The sequence below is a fragment of the Lipophrys pholis genome (genome assembly GCF_963383615.2).
Source record: "Lipophrys pholis genome assembly, chromosome: 18".
Classification (NCBI taxonomy): Eukaryota; Metazoa; Chordata; class Actinopteri; order Blenniiformes; family Blenniidae; genus Lipophrys; species Lipophrys pholis.
In genome coordinates, this window is record NC_137646.1 from 14,660,959 (window position 1) to 14,684,411 (window position 23,453).

Consider the following 23,453-nt stretch of genomic DNA (forward strand, 5'->3'; position numbering starts at 1 on the left):
CCTCTGGACAGATAAAGTGAACATTCACCTTTAAAACACTGTCAAAAAGTGAATAATAATTACATTTTACAATCCCTCCCTGCACTTTAATTTCCCAACTGCAAACTTTCCTTTGCCAACACTTTGCTGAGCAACGGCTTGAGTCACATTTATTGTGTGTGTCTGTTTGTGAAGCTGCTCTCTTGACCTTTCTCTGCTTTAAAGATCTGCTCACCTCCATCCTCCTGACAGCTTTGTGCGAAACACAGGTCGAGATTGATCATAATATTATCAGTGTGGTGAACCCGGCGTGCCCTGGATTTTGTGCAATGCTGACCCAGCAGCTATCAGGAGGATTATTAATGAGGACAGACAAACACAGAAACTGCAGGCGAGATGAACTGGGTAACTTTGGACCTTTGTCTTGGGCTAACTGCTCTGGCTTTAAATAAAACCAGCCGAGTGTTGATATCGTTCCTGAATTCGAGGTGTGACTGTCAATCTTTGTGTCCTTGGGTCTTATGGCCTTGAGAAAGACAGACCGCAACATTAAAACAGACAGGGAACAGTTTTCACATCGTGAAAAAATAACAAACTCTGGGTTTATTGCCTCCTCAGTATGAGACAATCGGTTTGAAGATATTTATTGTGGCTGTCTTAAAAATGCTGCACTGAGGCCATAAGTTGTATTTTTGTAAACTTACAATAATAAGAGGAAATAGAGCCAAACTAGTGCGATTACTTCAAAATCATTCAACTAGTTTTTCAAGTCCTACAATTAAACATTTTACTGCATGAATAAAAACACTCAACATTGTTGAAAAGCTCTGTTTTCTTTGAGCTAGAACTAAAATCACCTTGTCAGTTTATCATCACAACATTTTTAATGTGTCAGATAATGTGTCAAATACAGCCAAAACACACACACACACACACACACACGCACACGCATACACACACACACACACACACACACACACACACACACACACACACACACACACACACACACACACACACACACACACACACACACACACACACACACACACACACACACACACACAAACTATTATTAGGTTTCCAGTAAAAGTTGTAAATCTTTGAAACTAGACTCACTTTGCACACATTGTTAAAAAATGTTGATGACTTCAATGTCACTGCTTTGATACAATTTGATCTAAAATCCAATATCATTGTCCCGATATGTTTTATATAAACAGCAACAAAAATATGGACATGCGGAGTCGTTAAGCGAGGTGGACATTGAACCCTGAGAGAAGGCTGATAAACACCTGTTCGGTTTCAGGGTGTAAAATGCAAATGAAAACACGTGTGTGTGTGTGTGTGTGTGTGTGTGCACGTCAGGACCCCACATTCATTGTTTGTATTTGTATTAACGGGTCGAGATGAGAGTTCTCGGGCAAAGGTCACAGTTGAGGTCAGGGTTAAGTTTTAAACAATCACTTAGGAGAGTTAAGGTAAAGGGGAACGACTTGGGGAATGTTAATGAAGCGTGTGTGTGTGTGTGTGTGTGTGTGTGTGTGTGTGTGTGTGTGTGTGTGTGTGTGTCAGGGGGAGGAGAGACATATAAATCATTATACATATCTGTTCAGCTGAAAACACCTCTCATACGTCGCTCGCTCTCACACTCTCCCTCAGGAACATCAGCTGCTCTCTCTTTAACGACTTTGATTGATTTTTACTTCTTCTTCATTTTTATAAAAAAAAAATTTTCAAATATAATCTTGAGCTCTGGACTTTCTTCCTCCTGCCTGCTGCCGGACCGAGGAGGGGTCATGGATCCAATCGTGGAAGTTGTTGCTTTGATTTTGGGGTTTGTCGGCTGGGTGATGGTCGGCGTCACGCTACCGAACCGTTACTGGAGGACCTCCACCGTGGACGGGAACGTCATCACCACCTCCACCATCTATGAGAACCTATGGATGTCTTGTGCCACAGACTCAACCGGGGTGCACAACTGCAGGGAGTTTCCATCGCTGCTCGCTCTGAGTGGTACGTTGACTATTTTTCAATGTCGTTTTTAAGTTTGAGCCACAAAAGTTTTTTTCAACAAATGGGCACTTGAACTTCTTTCTCTTTGCTAAAGTCTGAACTTTCTACTGTGCTGTCGTAAAACAACTGCAGGCAAACATCAAGTCATTAGCACGGGCTCGTAAAACCATCACCTTTCTCTTTCTTGTAAAGCAGACATGTAAAAAAAGTGTTAAAGTCAAGTGTGTGTTTGCGCTCCTGCGTCCAGGTTACATACAAGCCTCCCGAGCCTTGATGATCACGTCGATCGTTCTGGGCACGTTCGGCCTGTTGGCAGCCCTGATAGGAGTACAGTGTTCAAAAGCAGGGGGAGACAACTATGTTCTCAAAGGGAGGATCGCAGGCACTGCAGGAATCCTTTTCATCCTCCAAGGTAATAAAACACATGAGCTGACAAAATATTTTAAAATGGGATGAATCACTTGAATCTGAGGTTGTTGTTTTTAAAATGGAAAATAAAAAAAAAACTTTGCTAGGAGACACACTCAATCGCGACCTCGTAAATACGGTAGATACAGTAACTGTAAATTACGATCACGCTTTACAATTTTTCTCCTGGTTTCCCTCAAGACATTAAACTCATGCGATTAACTGCCTGGCAGCTCCGCCTGCTCTTCTCTTGATGGTTCAAGATTCTCATTCTTCTCTCCCAAGGTGTGTGCACAATGGTCGCAGTGTCCTGGTACGCCTTCAATATCACGCAGGATTTCTTCGACCCTTTCTATCCTGGCATCAGGTGAGGCGCCGCTTGTTCTGAGGGACGAGTGTCCTAATCTGCAGTTGGCTGGCCGACTGAAGCTCTCATGCGTCTCGCACGCAGGTATGAAATCGGAGAAGCGCTGTACATCGGCTGGTGCTCTGCCGTGCTCGCCATCGCCGGGGGAGCCTGTCTCACCTGCTCCTGCAAAATGGGCACCAGCGAGAAATAGTGAGTTCACCCCCCACAGATGTTACCTAAAACTTTGGCACATGGTCACACTGGATGAGAAGTCTTGTGTTGTTGAGGACAAACACTGAATCAAAACCTGCAAAGACAATCACATATGTCTTTAGTTGGACTCTGGCGTCTCATTGTGGCATCGACTCCAGACGTCAATGCTTTTATCTTCTGCTATTTCAAGTTGCCAGTTTACTTAAAATGTGTTTTTCAGTCTATTGTGAGAAAACCAGACTAACGATAGACAAGAGAAATCATGTGAAAACATTCAAACTTTAAACAAAAATGCCCCCGAAACCTTCAAATCAGGGATATTCTCACTTTGTGCCCCCGAACTACCGACCTGCGACCTTTAGGCCTCATAGAGGTTCACGTTAATAAGTTTATCATGCCTGTAACTCTCCTCCTGCTGCAAAAAGACACTTCAGGATTTCTAACCAAGTGCTGTGATCTGTGGGCTGGTAACAGGCAGATTGGTTGTTTCTGGACAGCAGTGCAGAAGTGAATAGTAATGAACTGCAAATACTTTGTTACTTCACTTAAATTCTCACTTGGAGATTTATGTATCTGTACTTGACCTGATTATCTATTTTATTTCTTTCACTTCAATGCAACACATTTTATTACAAAGATGTACTATTTTCCTTCATCTTTAAATTAAGTATATGTTCTTTCTTTTCTTTTCTTTTCTTTGCGCTTTGTTAAGTTTTTTGGAGGAGTTTCACAAAGCTTCGGACGTGGATTAAGTAAAGTTACCCTGTGAAGGATAGAAAAGATAAATCTAGTTTTGGCGCCATCGTGTGGTCACGTAAGGATTTAAAGATGCAATTATAGATTTCCGGGTCAAAAATACACACAATTGACAAAAACCGATTTACAGAAAAAATGAACAATATCAAAATTGATTTGATGCTTCTTTTGTTTTTTAAAATGTGTTTTTCCTCCTGACAAGTGCAAACACAAGTCAGACTTTGTGGTTTCAATGCAGGACCTCCACCATCTTTACACCTTTACATGGGGCCCCATATCATGTCGAGGGCCTTATTTTAGAAATACATTCAAAGGAAACATGTTGAAAGGGCAGAACGCTTAGGAGTCTCATAATTTCCTGTTGCTTTATGCCTTTTGTTTTTTGGGTCAGCAGTGATTGAATGAAACCCATCATTAAAGTTACACCTTTACTTGCTTTTCAACGTAATAGTTTCTGACTATGCTCTCTGTGTGACTGACTCACTTGGTGTTCAACCTCTTTGTGTTGCAGTCCTTTGGCCTACCAAGCCAGAGGAACCGTTTATTCTGGAGCTGCACCCACCAGAAGTGTGGCCGCCAGCACTTACGGACGAAATGCCTACGTTTGAGCAAAATCTATGACGTGAACTCTCTGGATGGGGAATTTGTGGTGACTTGTCCTTCTTGCTGTTCGGTTTTGCTTTCACACTTCAGACGGAGCTTTTCGCTTGTCACTGTGGAACGTCACATCAATTATCCATCTATGGACATAACCTAGCACAACTGCACTGTGTTGAGCACGGGATCAATGTGTATTGTCAGATAAATCAATAGTGGAAAGTATGCACAAATCTACTACAGTCATCACTCCATATACCTTCAGCAATACTGGACATTTTCAATGATTGTATTATCAAGATATCGACTTACAGTCACTCAATTTTGGAAGATTTTCAGTCATGTGTTTGAGCATTTTCTATGATTGGGCATCACAGTGTGGTGTTTTTGTACAGTTTTTTCAGTAGTTGGTGGAACGCGGAAGACTTTTTCGTTTGTTCTGATGATATTTTGCTCTTCTTTTATATAGAACATGTTATGCTTGATATTTTATTTTTGACTTTGCATTCCTGAAGATAAGGATTGCGATACTGTACATTTTCTTTCTCTTCTTCTTCTTCTTCTTTTTTTAAAATAAATACAGTAAATAGGTTTATTGTTGTTCTTGTTTGTATTAAAATGATAGTGGATTGTCATCAGACGTTTGCCATTTCATTGAAGTTATGACTCAAAAGTTTGATATCCTATGAGAATTTGGTGGAGTATATGGTGGAACTTTAACCAAACAGCAAATTCAACAATCGTATTTAGCTTAAAATAGCTTAAAACTATGCAGAAATTCACTCTGTTGCACGTTTTGATATTAGAATGGTCAAAATTTGATGAAAATTGTAGGAGACACCAGCAAAAAATAAAAAGAACACAAAATACCGGAAAGTAATTGTACGGTTTCTACAAGCGTTCACACAATTCTGTGTAAATGTCTGTAAAGAGACTGAAAAGGAGGTGAGTAGTTTGTTTTCAAATTTTGACAGTGGGCGTGGCGGAATTTACAAATGACATTGTGTCAGCTTTTTTCTATTTGTTCCAAGGCCGTAGTGCCTGCTGACAGAGAAGCGACAGGTCAGTATTTTTTAACACTACCGTTAGGTGATTTTCACCCTGGCTGTTATTGTGTGAATGCTGATTCTGAGACTCATTTTCTTGACTTGATTCTGCTCCTGCAGTCTAACCAAATGTGAACCATCCAAGCATTAAACTGTGCAGCTTTTTATTATCTTGGACTTTTTTTTTATTTTTTTTAATATTTGGACTTTTCTACATTATTTTAACTTTTCTATATTTCCCCCCACCAATTTAAACAATTCAACTTTTAAAACATTCAACTTAAAAAAACAAACAAACATCTAAACCTATATAAACTTCTTCATATCTTTTGAACTTTTGAAATATCTAAACTTTTAGAAAATATTTGTAACATTTGAAGTGGATGGGAAAATCCTTCAAATTACCTTTAAACTCCTTCAAATATAAATATGTATATATATATATATATATATATATAAAATAGTAAACATGTTACTGTTAATATGTGAGCCCTACATGCTGTAGCACCCATGCAAGACCGTTGTTATTGTGGGATGCATGCAGGCTGCAGCACCCATGCAGGGACGCTGTGGTTATTATGGGATGGATGCAGGCTGCAACACCCATGCAGGGACGCTGTGGTTATTATGGGAGTGCCTGCTGAATTAAAATAGCCTCTCCAATGAGAGCAGCCCACGTTTCCGGAAGAACCCGGATGTTCGCTCCGTGGACCAACCATTGGTATGTAGGCCAGTCCGAGAGGGAGTGTGGGCGGGGAGGGTTTGGTTTGCAAAGTGTACACTTCATCAGCTGTTCCGCCGCTTCATCAGCAAGTTACGAAAGGGACGTTCAACTTTAATTAAAGTATATTGTTTTTAGCAGAAAAAGCACCAGTGAGTATTTGATTTTTTTTCTGAACAACGGAACCTTTCAGCATATCCAATTTCCACACGGAACACTATCCGAACCGGACCGTAAATACGCCGTCGTAGCTTGTTTTGGGAGAACGGGGAGGCGAAAAGACGAGTTTTTTTTTTTAAATGATAAAATGTCACTCATTTAATGAACCTCAGCGGTGATTTGACTTTACGTGGACGCAAAGCGGTGAAGTTTCCCGGTCCCGGTGGGATGGAGTCGTGCGGACGGACCGGACTCAGCGGGGTGCTGTGCTCCCTGTCTCTCCTCTGTGTCATCCTGGACATCCAGCTGGACGGTGAGACACCTCTTAATCAAATAAAAACACACTTTAAAAAGCCTCTTTGAGTCGAGCAACCAGCCTTTAAAAGTTCTCAGCACACAGAGGTTACATGATCACAGCTTGCTTTGAGTTGACACAAAAAATAATAAAGGACACCGCCCGGGTCACCTGTACCTGGACGTCACATCAAGTACACGTACGTTTTATAACAATTTACAAACAAATGCATTCATTTAAAAGTTACTTGACATTATGCCAAAAAGTAACTATCGATAGTAACTACGTTTTTGGTACCAATAGCCTCATTTTCATGATCCTCACCTTCATAACTGGCTTTTGAAAGATGTTATAACACTGAAACCTGTTATAGTCAAAAACAAATATACAATAGTGGATACTTTGCAAATATGCATTCATTCCATAAAGCATATATCCTCAATCAGAATTGGATTACACTTTCGATTCTGCCTTTTCAAAGATATCCGGTGTACATCTAATATCTGATGTAGATATTAAATAACAATAAAACCATTCGTAGTGTTTGTACTGAAACAGACAGTCAGAACCTCATAATGTCCAGCTTTAGACTCAGGAGGCGTCTTGTCGAAATTCACTCCAATTTGTTCCGACAACAGATCATCTGATTTCGTGTTTCCAGTTGCTTCTCAGTCTTTGAATTCCTGCTGATGTCTGGGTGTAAAAGGAATTCTAATTCTAAAATGAATAGCGACAATTTGCTGCATCATGGTCTGCTGCTTTATTCTTGTCTGTTGATCTTTTTCAGCGATGTATTTCAGGCCCAGTGTTGTGTTACAGGTGTCTTGGGGGCGACTCATGTCGAGATCGAGCACCACTTGGAGATGGGCCGCAAACTCTTGGCGGCCGGTCAGCTGGCTGAAGCCTTGTCCCACTATCACTCTGCTGTGGGTAAGCTTTCACACAGTGACACACATCCTCCTCTTGACACCAAGGTGTCAATCTCAGCACTCGTAATGAGAACTTTCCCACCATTATTGGTGCAAAGCTGTCTTTATTGACAAAGCCAACATTTTGAAGTGTTGTTGATCCTTTCCAGAGGGAGACTCTAAGAATTACCTGACCTACTACAAGCGAGCTGCGGTGTTCTTGGCCATGGGAAGATCCAAATCTGCTCTTCCAGATCTGACCAGAGCCATCCAACTCAAGCCTGATTTTCTGGCTGTAAGTCCACCTGCTCTCACTCTTTACTGACTACGACCTTGTTCTTTCTCTCACTCACCATGTCTTCCTCTCCCTGCATTCTCAGGCCCGCCTGCAGAGAGGTAACATCCTGTTGAAGCAGGGCAACGCATTTGAGGCCCGTCAGGACTTCATAGCAGTGGTAGGTTGAGTGGCGCAAGGCTTTTTTGCAGTCACGAATCATTATTCTGGATGTGTTGAAGAAGAACTCCGCTTGCTTTTTTTTTTTCAGCTGCAGCGTTCTCCGGATCACGAAGAGGCTCGAGATCAGCTGATGAAGGTGAATGAGCTGGAGGCGTGGCAGGAGGAGGCTCATGCTGCGTACCACCAAGGCGACTACAGCACTGCCATCGCCGATTTGGAGAAAGTTATCGAGGTCAGTGTCGCCTCAGGGCGACTATATCAACACTGGCCTTGAAATGAACATGAGGTTTTGCTCTCAGACCTATTCCCTCTTCTTCTTGTCTTTTCAATTTTAGGAAATTATTACAAAAGTACCAAACTTTTCTCCAGAGCAGAGCATCTAATGAAGGTCAATTTCTAGAAAATACATCAACTTCATGGTTTTGCCTTTTGTTCTAGTCCTAGTCAGGTTATGTACCATGATGATGTCACATGTGACTCAGCCAAGGTATCATCGCTTATTCTCTGAGACACACACCCAAAATAGTTTAACAAATTACCACTAATTAAAAAACAGTCTAAGCTTATTGCTGCTTTAGGTCCTTTTCTTGTCAACTTATGTGTGACGTCATTTGAAACCTCTGACTCTACTTGTGGAGTACGGGAGTAAGAAAGGCTACTTGTAACAACATATAAACATCTACTCCAGTTCTTCACCAAAAAAAAAAAAAGACAATCATTCATGTTATTTTTAAATTCCTACAAATGCAAATCTTGATTTCATTTAAAAGCGATTTTTGGGTGAGGGTGAGGTTTTTAGGATGGATTCCCTTCCTACTGCTTCTGGGATTTGAAATCTAGATTTCCTTCACTTAAGGTCAAGACTTTCCTCACACGTCATTGATTGATTGATTTGTAATGTTTCTCTTCAGATCGCCCCCTGGGACCCCGAGTCGCGGGAGCTCCGTGCAGAATGTTACATCCGACTGGGAGATCCGCAGAAAGCCATCCAGGATCTCGCTCCGGCTACGAGGCTGCGCAACGACAACCGCGCCGCCTTCCTGAAGCTCAGCACGCTGCACTACAGCCTCGGGGAGCACCACGAGTCGCTCAAGTGAGCGTCCACGCCAGATTACACAAATCCACTATGCAAACGCGGAGGATCTTCCTCTGGCATACGCCCTGCTGTTCTCTCACTTCACTCCATCTGTCCCTTCCTGTTTCTGCACAGTCAAATCAGAGAGTGTCTGAAGCTCGACCAGGACGACAAAGACTGTTTCAGTCACTACAAGCAAGTGAAAAAGCTCAGCAAGCAGCTGGACTCGGCAGAGGAATACATTCAGGAGGGGAGGTCTGTACGCGTGCTGCATTGGTGCACTTTCATCCCTTCAGCTTGTACATTAGTGGATTAAGGATTGCAGCTTTGCAAATCCAAAAGTTCATTTTCTGACTTTATTAAATCCTTTTTTTCTGTCAGGCATCAAGAAGCCATCGAGAAGTATGAATCAGTCATGAAGACTGAGCCCAATGTTGTTTACTATACTAACCTGGCGAAGGAGAGGATCTGCTTCTGTCTGGTCAAGGTGAGACAAAGTTTTATGGCCGTGGCCAAGTTCGGCAGGAGCCAAAGTCTTCCCCGATTCATTTAGCTTTTTTTTTTCTTTCATCTCAGCAAAAGTTGGCTGCTGAAGCAATAGACCTGTGTTCAGAGGCCCACCAGCGAGACCCCCGCAACGCCAACGTCCTCCGTGACCGAGCTGAGGCCTACATCCTGAACCAGGAGTACGAGAAAGGTAAGACTGTAAAAAAAAACCAACTATAATCCCAATATTTCAAGGAAACCCTTTATGAACGATACATTACCACAGACAAAGGCAAAGTTCATTAAGTTTTGTAGAACAGAGTTCAGATTTGTTGTGAGGAAAGACAAAAAGTGAGCAGAACTCTGTTATACTTCACTATGTATAAGCAGAATTACCGTATTTCCCTGAGTGTGAAAAAAAAAACACGTATAAGACTGGACTTTACTATAAATTGCGTTTATTTGGAAATGTATGTCACGATCTTGTGGCATGGTTTTCCTTTTGATTTTTCAAAATCGTTTAAACCCGTCTCCTTGGCAACCCCCATGGCGTTTCCCGCCACAGCTTGTTTTGCGGTGTGTCTGTTTTAAAGTATGTGATCGGCCTCTTTCATCATCTAATATTCATGAAGACACGTTTTGATTGTTTCTTTATTATTACGACGTGTCAGTCTTTTCCAGCTCCATTTGTTAATCTAGTTTTATGGAAATATTCACTGCCAATCCGTTCAGAGACGCGTCAAAATAGTTATTGCATGTGTATTTGTAGTACATGACATACCCGTTCACTCAGGGGGGAACAAATCCTATTAGGAATTCTAAGTATTTTCACCCAAATGATCATATTTGATCACTTTTATCTTGTTTCTTTTAAGCTAATAAATGTAAATTGATGACAATCATATAATACATAATGCCACTGTTTTGGTAAACATGGAGATAAGAGCTGCTGCGCCCATGTTTTGCCTTTTTGCTCGAACAAAGCTTCTTCCAGTCGGTTCAGGTTGAAAATAAAACAAAGGAAGTTGCTGTTGTTGCTTTTTAATGTGCTTATATTTTTAGTCCCGTCAGTCACAACTTTAGACAAAATACACAATATAGTGTGTGGTCAATCTTTTCCAGGAATCTAGTGAGAAATTTTGACATTTGTTAAGCCTAAAATGCTGAAATAAGTGTGTGATTTTGATGCTGGTGAGCATATTTGATCATGTCTAAATGCCACATTAGGCTCTTTTGCACTGACTAAAGTACTGAAACATTCTTACATAACACTATTTCACTATAAAGGGTTCAAATCACGCCAAACAAGTGATGGGGAGACACTTATTGAGTGCTGTATGTAAAATTCTCTGTAGCTGTGGAGGATTACCAGGAAGCCAGAGAGTTCGACAGCGACAGCAACGAGATCCGAGAGGGGCTGGACCGAGCGCAGAAGCTGCTCAAACTCTCCCGGAAGAGGGACTACTATAAGATCCTGGGTGTCGGCAGGTAACTGCAGGAAACTCGGTACAAGTGGCTTCATGAGTGACCGTCCTGCTCTTATATTGTTTTTCCGCCAATCTTCAGGAATGCCAACAAGCAGGAGATCATCAAGGCGTACAGGAAGCTGGCGCAGCAGTGGCACCCGGACAACTTTCAATCCGAGTCGGACAAAAAAGAAGCGGAAAAGAAGTTCATCGACATTGCGTCGGCTAAAGAGGTCCTCACAGACCCAGGTCAGGAGCTGAGGGGATACGTAAAGTGGAATTTCATTTGTTTGACGACCCGTATTCAAGAGTAATTGAATGAAATCAACACAGTGTAGTAAAGCTGACTCTTGTATTTTTACTTAATGCAATTAACAAGGGCTTCCAGCGATGTAAACCTAAAGCAGCTTAACTAGAAAGGAGTCATTTTGTGACCGGGAAAAGCTTAAACTATAAGCTTTATTACATTTTAAATGATCAGCCTCCCTAACCTAAACTGGTGGTGAGAGAGGAGCCTGAAAGTGGAGGAACCTCCATCATGAAGCACTGGGAACAAAACGCTCAGCGCCAGGAAAGCTAGTGTCACGGACAATTCTGCCTGTTTAAAGACTTCAATCTTTAACATTAAATTCTATCCTAGATTTTACATCCAGAAACTAACGTGAGAGATGTGATTTCTCTTGTTCGTACAATTTGAAGCTTTTTAAAATCATAATATAAGAGAGAATGACATTATTCTGAGCCAGAAGTGACAATGCATTTTTGACCATCTAAACTAGTGTTTTCCGACCGGAATGCTACGAGGGTCGCCAAAGATTCATGGGGGGGTAACAAAGCGTCCAAGAGTTTAAGGGGTATTACCTTTTTTGAAGTTTTAAAAATAGGCGAGTCGGCTTTTATTTAGTTTATGTCACAAAACTACTAATTTTACGCATTTAAAATATACACTAAGATAAATTTCAAGTCAAAGGCGGCACGTCAGGCTAAAGAGAAATATGAATCGGTCCAAAAAAAGAGGGGTGGTACCAAAATCGATTAAGATATTTAAAAAAAAATAAATAAATCAAATTAGAGCTGAATTCATCTTTTGTGGTGAAAGTTGAAAACTGTCCAAACCCCCTGAGACGGTGTGTAAACCCAAAGAGCTTATCCTCAAAGAAAAGGTACTCGTCATATTTCACATTGTGTGTTATGAGGTTCCTTCGACGTTCTGTCATTTTAAACGGTGGCGTTCGGGTCAAAGGTTGAGAATCGCTCATCCAAGCAGCTGTCGAGACAAATGATGTATTACTTTCAAACACCTTCCCTCTCCTATACCTCACCGTGTGTTAAACTTCTCCCACCACGTCGCCAGAAATGCGCCAGAAGTTCGACGCCGGCGAGGACCCCCTGGACCCGGAGGCGCAGCAGGGAGGCGGCGGCGGCGGCGGCGGTCACCACGGCTGGCCGTTTCACTTCAACCCCTTTGAGTCTGGCGGCAGCTTCCACTTCAAATTCGAGTACAACTGAAGAGAGGAGGGACAAAGCACCGGTGCCATTGTCTTTTTTTGTTTTCTCCTTTTAGTTTTTGGATTGATCTGGGTGACGGAAGTTGGAGGAAACCGTGGAGAAGTCTTCCTCAACACTTGGATCGGTTACTCTCTCGACTCCTGACTTTAAAAAAAAGAAAAGAAAAAAAAAAGCAAAACAAAAACCGATTTCTTATGAAACTCTGGACCGAACTGTGCAGGTGGTTGAAGAAGTGTCGGCACATCAACGCCGTGGTAATGATGGCGGTTGAGAACAGTCGCTTGGGGACGTTTGAAGCTCCAGTTTTTGCTCGTTTCCTTCTATTGTGCCATTCTTTTACTGAGAGGCTCTTTTTTTAATACTGTGGACTTTACTCTGGAAGCATGTTTCTTTTCTTTCAGCGTGCTGCGAAGGATCGCTGATCTCAGTCTGTGTTGCTGCGTCTCGACGCCAGAGGTTTTTATATTGAATGACGTCACCGGATCCATATTAAGCCTCCATATTTACGGCGACGCGTCACATAAGATTTCTGTAGGAATCCTAATCCTAATCTGTGACTGTTCTTACATCGCTTTAAATTAGCATCAGTTCAACTAGACGCTATATGTAAACATGGACGATTGACTCAAACTATAAAGCGATTTCGGTTTTTTGTCCATCTTTATGTATAGTCTTTATTTTCTGTGGTGATTTAATCGGGTCATTCGGTGAATTTGGGTGAGATTATTTAGTCTTTTTTTAACCACACTTTAACTGCAAACATTATAGATGTTACTAAATCCAAGGAAGATATGAAAACCAGTAATAGCAAATCATGTTTACTTTTCAGAGCACATTTTTTGAAAACTTGCACTTTCACTCCTAAAAAGAAAGAAAAAAAACAACACTCCATTGCGTTTGTTCTCCACTCCTGAAATGTTACTGCAGGCTTTTTTTTTTAAAAGAAAAGAAAGAAAGCCTTTTTCCGAAACCAAGTGTGTCTTCAGCGGCTATCTGAGAACCTCATTTATAAATGGGTCTTGCAGAAACGTGCAGGTCAAAGGCTGAGCTGGCGCTCACACTGCTGAGGTCACCAGCACAATACTTGGATAATATTTATCCAACGAGTCGCACTGAGACACGAATCGCACCGTAAAAAAATAACATTTGTAAATGAGGTTCTGATTACGCAGATGTGTAAGACTCTTCAGGTTATTTAAGTTTTTTTGTTTTTTTTTTCTTAAGTCAAACTAAGTTATTTTGCCATGAATAACTGCTTGTATTGCTCGAATGTGTGAACCAAAATGTGAGCAGCTCTTTGTATTTAAATCTGAGTGGGATGCGTTTGTTTCCGGGTTGATCCTCGGTTTTGTTTTGCCAAACTGAATCGGCTGACATGCTGAAGTGTATTAAAACGTTCAAAACAAAGCGGCCTGTGCACATTTCTCCGTGTTGTGAGACGATACAGCGACACAAAGCCTCAAATGGAGACGGTTTATTTCCAAACGCATCGAAGACCACATAGTTTTTCTTGTTTCCACCGAAGCCCAAGAACAGACCCTCTGATTCTGTAAAGGCTGCGTTGACGCCATTAAAATCCTTCTGTGTAGATTCGTCTCCGTGCTAGTCCGCAGTCCGGTCGTCCCGCTCACAGCAGGAGTCGGCCGCATGAACAGTCGAGTTGAGTCCAAACGAGCAGACGTCGGGTCAGTGGCTCACTCCGAATCCCTGCGCGTCGTCCAGACTGTCCGCCTCCACCTCGATGGACACCACGTGGTGACCGGGGATCATGGCCAGGCCCAGGACTCGGGGCTCGCCCTGGGAGAAGGTGTCTGGGGGGAGGGAGAGAGATAGAACATCGTCCAGGTAAGAGTCGGGTTGCTCGTGCTCAAGCAAATCCCCCAAAAGCCAAACTTACTTCCTTTTGAAACAAAAGAAAATCAATCTACAATGTTTGCTGTTTTTAGATTTCATGTAGTTTCAGACAAATTGTGACATTTCTTTATTTTAACAGATGAAAGCTGCTCATCAATGTTTCCCTGTATTTCCTCTCTGAATTTACTTTTTAAGGAGTTTACTGCGATCAAATCTGAAAGCATATTTCTTTCGAGGTAAAAATTACAATTAAGTATGAAGGCTTCTATATAGATTTCACGCTTATTCACTGTACAGCTGACAAGGTTTATAATTCATTTATTCTGTGCAATAATACCCCACTTTTATATAGATTTCTCCAATCACTGGCAACATTATGTTGTAGAAATATAAATGTCACGGTAATTATTATTATGCTTGTTTCTATTCTTTTCCATTGCAACTCTTATTATTGTCCACTTGCTGCTGCAATAACGATGCAAAATTCTCGGTTGTTGGGCAAATAAAACTAAGGATTATCTTATTTCTCTAGGATCTCATTATTATTCATCAGTTTCTTTCCTCGGTGTGTGAAAAGTAAAGTATTTCCACTGTGATGAACCCAGTCTGCCATTATAAATACGTCGTTGTTGCACACCTGTGTCTCTTCTCAAAAGAGAAAAGATCCTGATTGATTTGGCACACAAAGAACAAACAGGAAGTGCTTGCTCAAGGAGATGGACCTGGAAGAGGAAAATGGAACCTGAACTCACTTTGTCGTGAGTTCAGGTCACAGCGGTTTCTTGCGTACCTGTGGACTTGAGGAATTCCTGAGCGGAGCCGAGGATGACGTTGCAGTCCCGGTCTGTGCAGAGGAAAAGCCCCACGAGCGTCCGGCCGTCCGTCATGCGGATCCTCATGTTCTTGTTCAGAAGCCCCTCCAGCTTCTGCCGCGCCTGGGATGACGAGGACACCTCAGACTCCTGGGTGAGGGAACCAAAACAGTGATTCTACCCTTTCAGTTATGCTGCAGGTCAAAAATCATCGATCCATCCACCTTCTATACTGCTTAATCCAATGCAAGGTTGCTTCAGGATTGGACCTTTGCACTGTGAGGCGAGAGGACTAACCACTGCCCCACCATGCTGCCAAAATCAAAATCACCCCTTTATAATCAATATAATTAATTTAATGAGAAATTAGTTTTTTTCTTTAAAGACAGAACCTTTTTTGCTGAGGTAACCAACAAATAAAGAGACATTTCAACCTCCTATACCAAAAGTATGTTGTTTAAAGGAATCAAACCTGAATAATATGGTTGAAGAACAAATCGTAAAACAACCATCAGATAAACAATACTGGAATTTATAGCTGCTTCCTGATAGGATTACATTTTCTAACTATGGACCTATGGCAGCTTATAACATGCTGACATAACATGCACCTGGGCATCATTTGTTGTGTATTAGTAAAATACGTACTCTTTAGAATTGTTGTGTTATTTTACAGCTTTGGAAAGCACAGAAATATACATTTGTGTTCATCTATAAATCTCAACAGACATGTTTTAAGTTGTTTTACCGATAATGCCAAGCGGGCAGCGCATGCTGCGTTGACATGGATGTTTAGATACATGATTTAAGAAGGTTTAATGTCTGAAAATGAAATTGCAGATAAATTCAGATTAATATTCATACTCAGGCGCACAAGCTCGCGTGCTAGCCAGTGGCTAACGTTGAGCTACAACCTTTCGCAATCGTTTGACTAGGTGAAGATAAATTGTTTATCTTCCGATTTAACACGAGTGAAAAAGCAACGTAAGCTTCATGAAATACAACAAATGAAAGTAAGATATGCGTACATGAATCGAAGGACCATTTTCCTCAATCATTGTTGCCATAACCTCCTCCTCCTCGTCTTCCTTGCCCACGTTTCAGTACGGAGCCGTTTTAGTGATGGACCAACTAATCCGGAAGTTGTAGTTTTTAGACCGCTGTGGAGCAACAGCAATAAAAGACAAAATTACTAAAAATAGTAATAGAATGACAATCAAAGCCCAGTGTAGGATGGAAATTTAATTCTCAGAAGTGCCTACAGTGGGTCTTATTGAAGTAGTTAGTAAAAAAAACAACAACATTTAAACAGAAGTCAGACAAAAGTATTAGAACAGTATAAGAATAGAAATCACAGTGCAGGGTAAGAAAGAAATTCATGTAATCTTTAAATTTGATTTAAGAAAAGGGAGTTGCAAAAAGAATTGTCTTAAAGAGCTGTTCAAAATGTTGAAACTGTTTCAAATGAACCAAAATTACAGATGAAATGAACTGACAAATCTAGGTCCTGTAGTTTTAACTTGCTCTCTTTATGTTTTTGGATGAAAGTTTGCTTTCGTTTTTAGTTTTTATTTGGAACTGGAATCTACCTTTATTATGGCTTAAAGAGCACCTTTGCCTCCAAGACATGTTTGCAATTACTAAAACTTCAAACAGTGAATAAATGCTTGTGTTTAGGCTTTTGAACAACATGACATGCCTCCGTACAAATGTCGCCGTTCAGGAGCAGCTGATACCCAGAGGATTTATTCAGGTGATCTCGAGCAGTGACTCTCAACCAGGTGGCCCAAATTTAATTTTAAGGCAAGGGGGTCAAACATAAGCAAAACTGTCCCGCAAGAGGCTCCAATCCAATCACCAAGTTAATTGTAAAGATGTGAAAACAATGATTTTGTTTTTCTTTTCTTGTTTTAACATAGAATATGGCTTCATAGAGGCAATGAACAAAATTAGAGCTGAATGCGTCTTCCGGTTGTTTGACACTGTTCAAGCTGCAGCGTCACTAGTCACCAAACACCACGAGACGGAGTGCAATCCTAAAGAGACTATCCTCAGAGAAAAGGAGGTCATTGCTACAGAATGTAACAACAAAAAAAATGTATTTTACATATCATGTGTTATGAGGTTTTTGTAATTGTAGATGGTGTGGTGGATCACCTGGGTTTACGATGGTAAAAAGTGAGGTACCTCAAGAAAAAGGTTGGGAATCACTGATCTAGAAGAAGATATTTTGGATGAAATTCAACAATTCTGAGAATTCATTCATTAGAACACCTCAGCAAGCTCACTGTTGAATCTTATACGAGGAAGGAGACTGACCAAATGTTGACCGTGAGATTCTGTGTGACTTTACCTGTAATCAATGCCAGTAGGGGGCGCTCATTCTCAAAACCTGGACTTTGGAACATTAAACTGAAATTCACAATGGACCCAAACAGACCAAATCACCTCTCTGGTGACCACTCAGAGTGATGTTCGAATAGAAATGTACTTTCCCAGCCTCGGAGCCTTCTCAGCCAGGGAAATAAGCAGGAGGGCCCAGTAAAGGTAAAGTGTGTTTACTGGGCTGCTCTTGCATTGCTGCCATTATGCTCCTTATATTTGCTGCTGCTGCTGCTGTTTTACTGTTTTTCATTGAATTTTGTTTAGGCTTATCTGCTTGATTTGCAAGAGTGTATTATGCTCCAGAACATAAGGCTGGTCTCTCCAGGTGTTGGTTTAGTTCAAATCTGGTTGAGTACCGTTTTGGTTTGTTTGTTTTACAATTGAAGGCTGTTAAATATTTGTCTGAACTTTGTATTGCAGTTTTACAATATTTTTTTCAGTAAATAACATAAAATCAAATGCTGACTCCTGGATCTTTGTTGGGGAAACTGTTTCGCTAGAAATCACATCTATATCATATAAAGAGGGCAGAACGTTCACTTTGTTTAAAGAAATCAGTCTTATGTTTGACACATTTACGAATAGGTAAAAAAAAAGACAAAGTATTATGTTTCTTAGGTTCAGGATTTTATTTCGTGGTTGATGTTTGTTCATTTATGGCACATTTGCACTACTTTTTAAAATAGTCGAGTTTGTTAAACGAGACAAGAATATAGTGAGGAAATAGCAAAATTCACTATTATTCATCGATGTGAACGTTCCAAAAAACACATTTTGCACTAAAATAAACAGAAAGAAGTAAAAGGTCATAGGAGGCTCTTACTTTAAACCAATCAGTAATTCGGTATTCATGACTACATTTTTATTTTACCCGTTAGACTCCTGTTCTACATTGCTATGTTCTATAGCTGTTTTATTGTTGTTACATTTATCAATTTATATTTGACCTTAAACACTAAGAATAAGTAGTTTGACCTTCCTCTTCGTCTTCCTCTTCTGAAAACGTAAAGTTACGGAGGCATGCAGGGAAGTCAATATACAAATGGCAAAGTTAATGTGAAATAAGGCATTTATTTAATGGAATATCAAACATGAGAGGATGTTTAACCAATTCAAAAGTTGTGATAAAGAACTTTATTTAGTAGCTCATTCTTCTGTAGTTTAAATCATTATTGAACTTCTTCTTTGAGTGGACGTTCAGTTCAGCCCACAACAAAATGATTTTATGGTTGTGTCGTCGGTGTTTTTGAAGTCTGACAGCACTGACATGCGGCGCTGAGCTGCAATGGAACCATGCAGACATTAAACATCATATGGCGGCACAGACAGGATTGTTTAAAAGACTGATGCAGATGAAAGTGATTGAGGTCAAGAGGAAAAGAGAAAAGGTGAGTTTATGTCCTTCCATCATTATTGTTTTTTTTTTTTTTTTTTTTGTCTTTTGTGTCCTCCTTCCTCACTTCTTCCAAAGGAGAGAGGCCGCCTCCTTCTGAGCTTTCCTCTCTGCTTTCTTTATCTGGGTCTTCCCTCTATTGCTTTTGGAGGCCAGGTCATCCAGATATATGATTCTGTCCACGAGGACCTGAATGTCTTCTTTGGTCCTCCTCTGTTGTTCCCTCCATTTCTCCTCCGAGATCGAACTCTCTTTCAGCTGGTCTGTCGGAGCTTGGTAGGTTTCCTGGTGGCCAGCCTCTTTCTGCTGTATGTCTTTCTGGACATTTCCCAGCTGAGACTCCAGGTCCAGAATCTTCTCCGTCAGGCTCTTCTTCTCAAGCAGGGCGCTGGCGGCTGCTCCCTCCTTTTCCTTTCTGAGTTCATTGAGCTTTCGCTCATTCTCCTCCTGCAAATTTCTCATCTGTCCATCCATCTTATTTTCTTGAAGGATCCAGCGCTCCTCCCACAGAAGCAGAGACTTCACGTCGTCTCTTGCTGCCCCATCGACGTCTTCAGCGTCTCGATTTCTGAGACGAGCTTGGCCGCGACCTCCTCCCAGCTGTGGCAGAGAGCCTCCAGCTCTGCGGCGATATTCTGCTCCCTGCTGGCGCATCGTCGACTCCATCGGCTGTTGCTGTCACCCAGCAGTTTGTTGGCCGCTGCCTTCATTTGGTCCACTTTCTAGACCATCAGAGTCTCAACATGTTCGTGATGAGTCTCCTTGGCCTGCAGAGCCTGTTTGAGGGTCGTGACCTCCTCTTCTTTCTACAGTTTCGTTTTACAGTAGAAAGAACGACCTGCTCCAGACGACTGAATCCTCTTTTTGAGGTCCTCTGCCGTTTCTGGCTGCATCTCTCTTTGGTTGAATCTCCAACAAGACGCTTGTGATTTTGGACTCAGACCCGAAATTCAACAAGCACATTAAGACAATATGTAAATCAGCATATTAACAGCTGAAAAATATTACAAGAATTAAAGTATTTCTGATCAAACAAGATTCAGAGAAACTTGCTCATGAGTTAGTCGGCTGGATTATTGTAATGGTGTGTTTACAGGCCTCAGTAAAAAGATTATTGGCTGCAGTTCATCTAGAGTTCTCACCTGGAAAATATTACAAGAATCAATGGATTTCTGGCTCAACAAGATTCAGTGAGCAGCTTTTGGTTCCTACGCTCCTCACCTGGAACAAACTTCCTGAACACCTGACTACTGACTCGCTCATTTCTTTTAAATCCGGCCGTGAAGCACTCTTTACTCAGACCTTCCATTAAACTATAGATTTTATTTAATTACTTTTCTCTTAAAACTTGTAAAGCACTGTGAATTCCCTTTGTCCGAATATTTACCTTGCCCTGTCTACGTATTCCAGGATCGATGAGTGACGTTGATGAGAGAAGTTTTGAACAATTAACCCTATTTCTGTGGGGTTTTTTTGTGCTTTTGTACCATTCTAGTTAACTTTCTGCTTAGACGTTATGATGCATGGAAATCAAAAAGGTATTTGTCCGGTGACTGTACTGTAGGACTGTGCAGGTTCTTGCGCCTCTCGTCGTGCAGGCGCAGCCGTTTCTCCCCAGACTGCTTCACTGTCTGTTTTGGAGTAGCCAGGAGTACCTGAGGTCGGGCGTTACTGCGTTGATCCAACCCGGAGAACCGTTATTGTGCTTCTGGAACAACAACCAGATGAGTGTACGACCGTGGTGTCTATGTTTTCAGAGAAGCAGAAATGAATCAAATTAGTCTGACCATTCTTTGACTAATAGAGCAAACAGATTTTCGTAAGAACATCTTGTCGTCGACTTCTTTGGGTTTGTTTTTCCTCTGCGTAGAAGCAGTTTTTGATCGTTTATTGATCGTTTGAATTTGCACAAAAATGTATTTTAGAATAATATTAATGCAAAGAAAGAAGTAAGAAAGCAATTTTCTTTCTTATATCAAAGTACTTTATCCTAAATGTTTTGACAGAACTGGTCAGAAGTTGTTTCTATACATTCCAGAAGTGGCCCATGGGCCAGCTGTTTAAAGCCAAGAGGTTCAGACAGCAGTAATACAGCTACTGCATCCGGCTCTGTTCAGACTGGACCAAACAGTTTTCTCTTCCTCCCCCTCCTTCCAATCTGGGACTTTTAACTGTTCAGCGTCATAGCAAAATCTCTTGTGTCTGTTTCTGGATTCAATCTGGGAGTAAATATACAATCAATCAATCATGGTTATTATGTCTCTCATATTGACATTTTGATACATGAATAAATATGCAAAACAATTAAATAAAATAACTAAATAGACCATATATATTACTTGTAATAGATAAAGGCATGATAAGACAAGTGAACACAGGAAAAGGTTTGTTGTGCCAAACAGCCTTTAAAGGTGTAGAAGTTGGAACAATAGAACTTCATAGGTAACTGACATAACGAGGAATTTTTCTTCTCCACCATATCCAACATTTACAAACATTGGCGTTCCAAGGCCTGCAACACTGCCAACAACTATCACTCTTACACTCGGCTCAGCAGCCAAGAAAACTCTCAACTCCCTCTTCATCTCTGATGACCAGCTGGCTGCAGAGAGGATCTCTGTCCACTTTATCTATGTAGAAATATGATAGATAGAATCTTACATGGTGATGCTTAGAGATGATGTCTAAAAAAAAAAAAAACCTCAGACGTGGTGGATCTCCTGTTAACGCTCCATCTTTATGCACAGTAAGTGTTACACAAATCCAAAGTTACAAAACCCATCTGGTGGCGCTTTTATATTCACACGGCGAGCAGAAATGGTGCTTTCACACCCGTTTGACCTTGAAAGTTGAAAGAATAAGCACTTTAAAAGATTTTTATCCACCCATATATCACCGCCATCTTTTGTCCACAGACGCTCACATCATCCATCAGTGTTCAAGGTTGATTTTGTCAGCTTTTGGCCCTTTTTTTTCTGGATTTCATACTAAAGGGATTATTTGAACGAGGCACGACCGGATACCTTCGTATCACAACGGAGTAGCTCATCACAATAGACACAAAGTTTTGTGCCAGCGTGACGGTACTTTATAAATCCTTTTCAGCACCGCTCCATTCAGTGTTTAGCTTTTAACCAATGCAAACTACACCGGACAAAACAAACACAGATGGAGTCGGAAAATAATAACATGAGTAAATACAAAGGGGCCAAGTGCAATTAAAATCAGGAAACAACACACGGCCAAAACTGGCATTTTAAACGAACAATCCGCAAAGTTGCTCCCTTCTTTTATTGAGCGATAAAACTGATTTCTTTTTTCCGTCATAGGGGTGATGAGGGTGGAAACAATCAGGAGCTTTCACTTCCCCTTCTTGGCTGTCTAGGAATTTAAACCGACCATTAAAAAAAATCTATTTAATCTAAAATCACTATCAAGGTTTTACTGGCCACAAACTGCAACAACATCACTAGGAGCCATTAAACACTACAACTGAATGCTAAGAATCATTATCTGGGTTTATTTTCTTGGAAGATGCTATATTATTGGGACACATTTAGGTGAAACCACCTGGAATCTCTCAGACGTACATGCTGCAAACTGTAGTTTGAAATGCTAAGCTTAAAAAAAAATCGAATCATTACAGCACCAAACTGCTTATATTATTGCTTTTAGGCAATAAATATCTGGTGAAAATATATGCACAATGTTAAAATTGCATTTTGCTTGTCATTCTCCCATTGAATTGTTTGGTGAACATTTTTTTTTTAAGGTTTCTATTCCTATTTCAATGAAACTGCTTCATAGAGTCACTGTTTACCACAAACACTGTGAGAAACTAAAGGACTACTTGTATGGTCTGGATTAAAAAAACAAACATCCTTATACTACAATGCATTCTTTGAATGGATTTCAGAGGCAGTGAGATGAGATGGAGGAGGTTCTAGAGGAACCAGGTTAAAGACATGCAAAAGCTGAATAGAGCAATTTGAAGCTAAATGAACTTGTGGCTGCTCGTGTTTTAAAGGCCAATGATGGGACCCCCGTTAACGGGCTCAAGTAAGAAAATGTGGTACTTTGGCTTGAAATGCCTTCTTGGGATCTGTTAAATGTGACTATTGGGGAACATGCTGACCCAGAACTCAAACACTAAGGGACTTCTTCCCCTAATTTAATCCCACTCTGGCTTCTCCTCCATTGGCCCCTGCTGCATGACTGTTATTTAAGCATTATCTGCTCGCCGGGTCGCCTCGGTTCAGACAGCTCAGCTCTGAAAGGAGCGCGGGAGCCGGTGTCTTCGTCTGTGTGTCACACTGCATAAAATCTGGGTTAGCTGGAGCGCGGCACCCAGGGGAGGCGCTTTCCTCTCTCATCCCCGACATGTCTCCCTGCCAAACGGACACGGGGGGCGTCAGGGGGGGTGGGGGGTTGTCACAGCACAGTAGTGCAGTGTGTCAGAGCCCGCGGCATATGACAGTCCCGGCCAGTTCCACCCTTATTTTATATTTTTTTGCAATGGCATCGTGAGACACATGCACAGTCATGGCTACAAATACCACACACACACAC

At 41.2% G+C, this 23,453-nt stretch overlaps 3 protein-coding genes across 4 annotated transcripts; 2 read left to right on the forward strand and 1 right to left on the reverse strand.

Moving 5' to 3' along the window:
* Nucleotides 1–1,616: 1,616 nt before the first annotated feature.
* On the forward strand, nt 1,617–5,530 carry cldn15a (claudin 15a). Its single transcript, XM_080486425.1, has 5 exons — nt 1,617–1,995; nt 2,243–2,407; nt 2,689–2,770; nt 2,855–2,962; nt 4,233–5,530. The coding sequence occupies exons 1-5, from the start codon at nt 1,779–1,781 to the stop codon at nt 4,327–4,329; spliced, it is 669 nt and encodes a 222-aa protein (XP_080342551.1). The 5' UTR covers nt 1,617–1,778; the 3' UTR covers nt 4,330–5,530.
* A 566-nt stretch (nt 5,531–6,096) lies between these two features.
* Nucleotides 6,097–13,140, forward strand: dnajc3b (DnaJ (Hsp40) homolog, subfamily C, member 3b). 2 transcript variants are annotated; one of them, XM_080486340.1, is made up of 13 exons: nt 6,097–6,557; nt 7,359–7,469; nt 7,618–7,742; nt 7,828–7,902; nt 7,993–8,136; nt 8,816–8,997; nt 9,115–9,234; nt 9,361–9,466; nt 9,556–9,676; nt 10,821–10,953; nt 11,032–11,180; nt 12,286–12,400; nt 12,496–13,140. In XM_080486340.1, the coding sequence occupies exons 1-13, from the start codon at nt 6,407–6,409 to the stop codon at nt 12,797–12,799; spliced, it is 1,836 nt and encodes a 611-aa protein (XP_080342466.1). In that variant the 5' UTR covers nt 6,097–6,406; the 3' UTR covers nt 12,800–13,140. The 2 variants fall into 2 exon arrangements, with proteins under 2 accessions (XP_080342466.1, XP_080342467.1); XM_080486341.1 differs by having other exon boundaries at nt 12,286–12,576.
* Nucleotides 13,141–13,291: 151 nt separating this feature from the next.
* On the reverse strand, nt 13,292–16,205 carry naa38 (N-alpha-acetyltransferase 38, NatC auxiliary subunit). The gene is made up of 3 exons (XM_080486342.1): nt 16,135–16,205; nt 15,085–15,256; nt 13,292–14,251 (listed from the first exon to the last, which is right to left on the reverse strand). The coding sequence occupies exons 1-3, from the start codon at nt 16,171–16,173 to the stop codon at nt 14,127–14,129; spliced, it is 336 nt and encodes a 111-aa protein (XP_080342468.1). The 5' UTR covers nt 16,174–16,205; the 3' UTR covers nt 13,292–14,126.
* Nucleotides 16,206–23,453: the final 7,248 nt, after the last annotated feature.

What these genes read in the sequence shown, in the direction of transcription:
- cldn15a (XM_080486425.1), top strand. Translation starts at nt 1,779, where the DNA reads ATGGATCCAATCGTGGAAGTTGTTGCTTTGATTTTGGGGTTTGTCGGC. An exon ending in AATCCTTTTCATCCTCCAAG is followed by an intron (nt 2,408 to 2,688) that starts GTAATAAAACAC and finishes TTCTCTCCCAAG; the next exon opens with GTGTGTGCACAATGGTCGCA. An exon ending in CCTTTCTATCCTGGCATCAG is followed by an intron (nt 2,771 to 2,854) that starts GTGAGGCGCCGC and finishes TCTCGCACGCAG; the next exon opens with GTATGAAATCGGAGAAGCGC.
- dnajc3b (XM_080486340.1), top strand. Translation starts at nt 6,407, where the DNA reads ATGAACCTCAGCGGTGATTTGACTTTACGTGGACGCAAAGCGGTGAAG. An exon ending in CCTGGACATCCAGCTGGACG is followed by an intron (nt 6,558 to 7,358) that starts GTGAGACACCTC and finishes GTTGTGTTACAG; the next exon opens with GTGTCTTGGGGGCGACTCAT. An exon ending in GAATACATTCAGGAGGGGAG is followed by an intron (nt 9,235 to 9,360) that starts GTCTGTACGCGT and finishes TTTTTCTGTCAG; the next exon opens with GCATCAAGAAGCCATCGAGA.
- naa38 (XM_080486342.1), bottom strand. Translation starts at nt 16,173, where the DNA reads ATGGCAACAATGATTGAGGAAAATGGTCCTTCGATTCAT. An exon ending in AAAATGGTCCTTCGATTCAT is followed by an intron (nt 15,257 to 16,134) that starts GTACGCATATCT and finishes TCCCTCACCCAG; the next exon opens with GAGTCTGAGGTGTCCTCGTC. An exon ending in GGAATTCCTCAAGTCCACAG is followed by an intron (nt 14,252 to 15,084) that starts GTACGCAAGAAA and finishes CCCTCCCCCCAG; the next exon opens with ACACCTTCTCCCAGGGCGAG.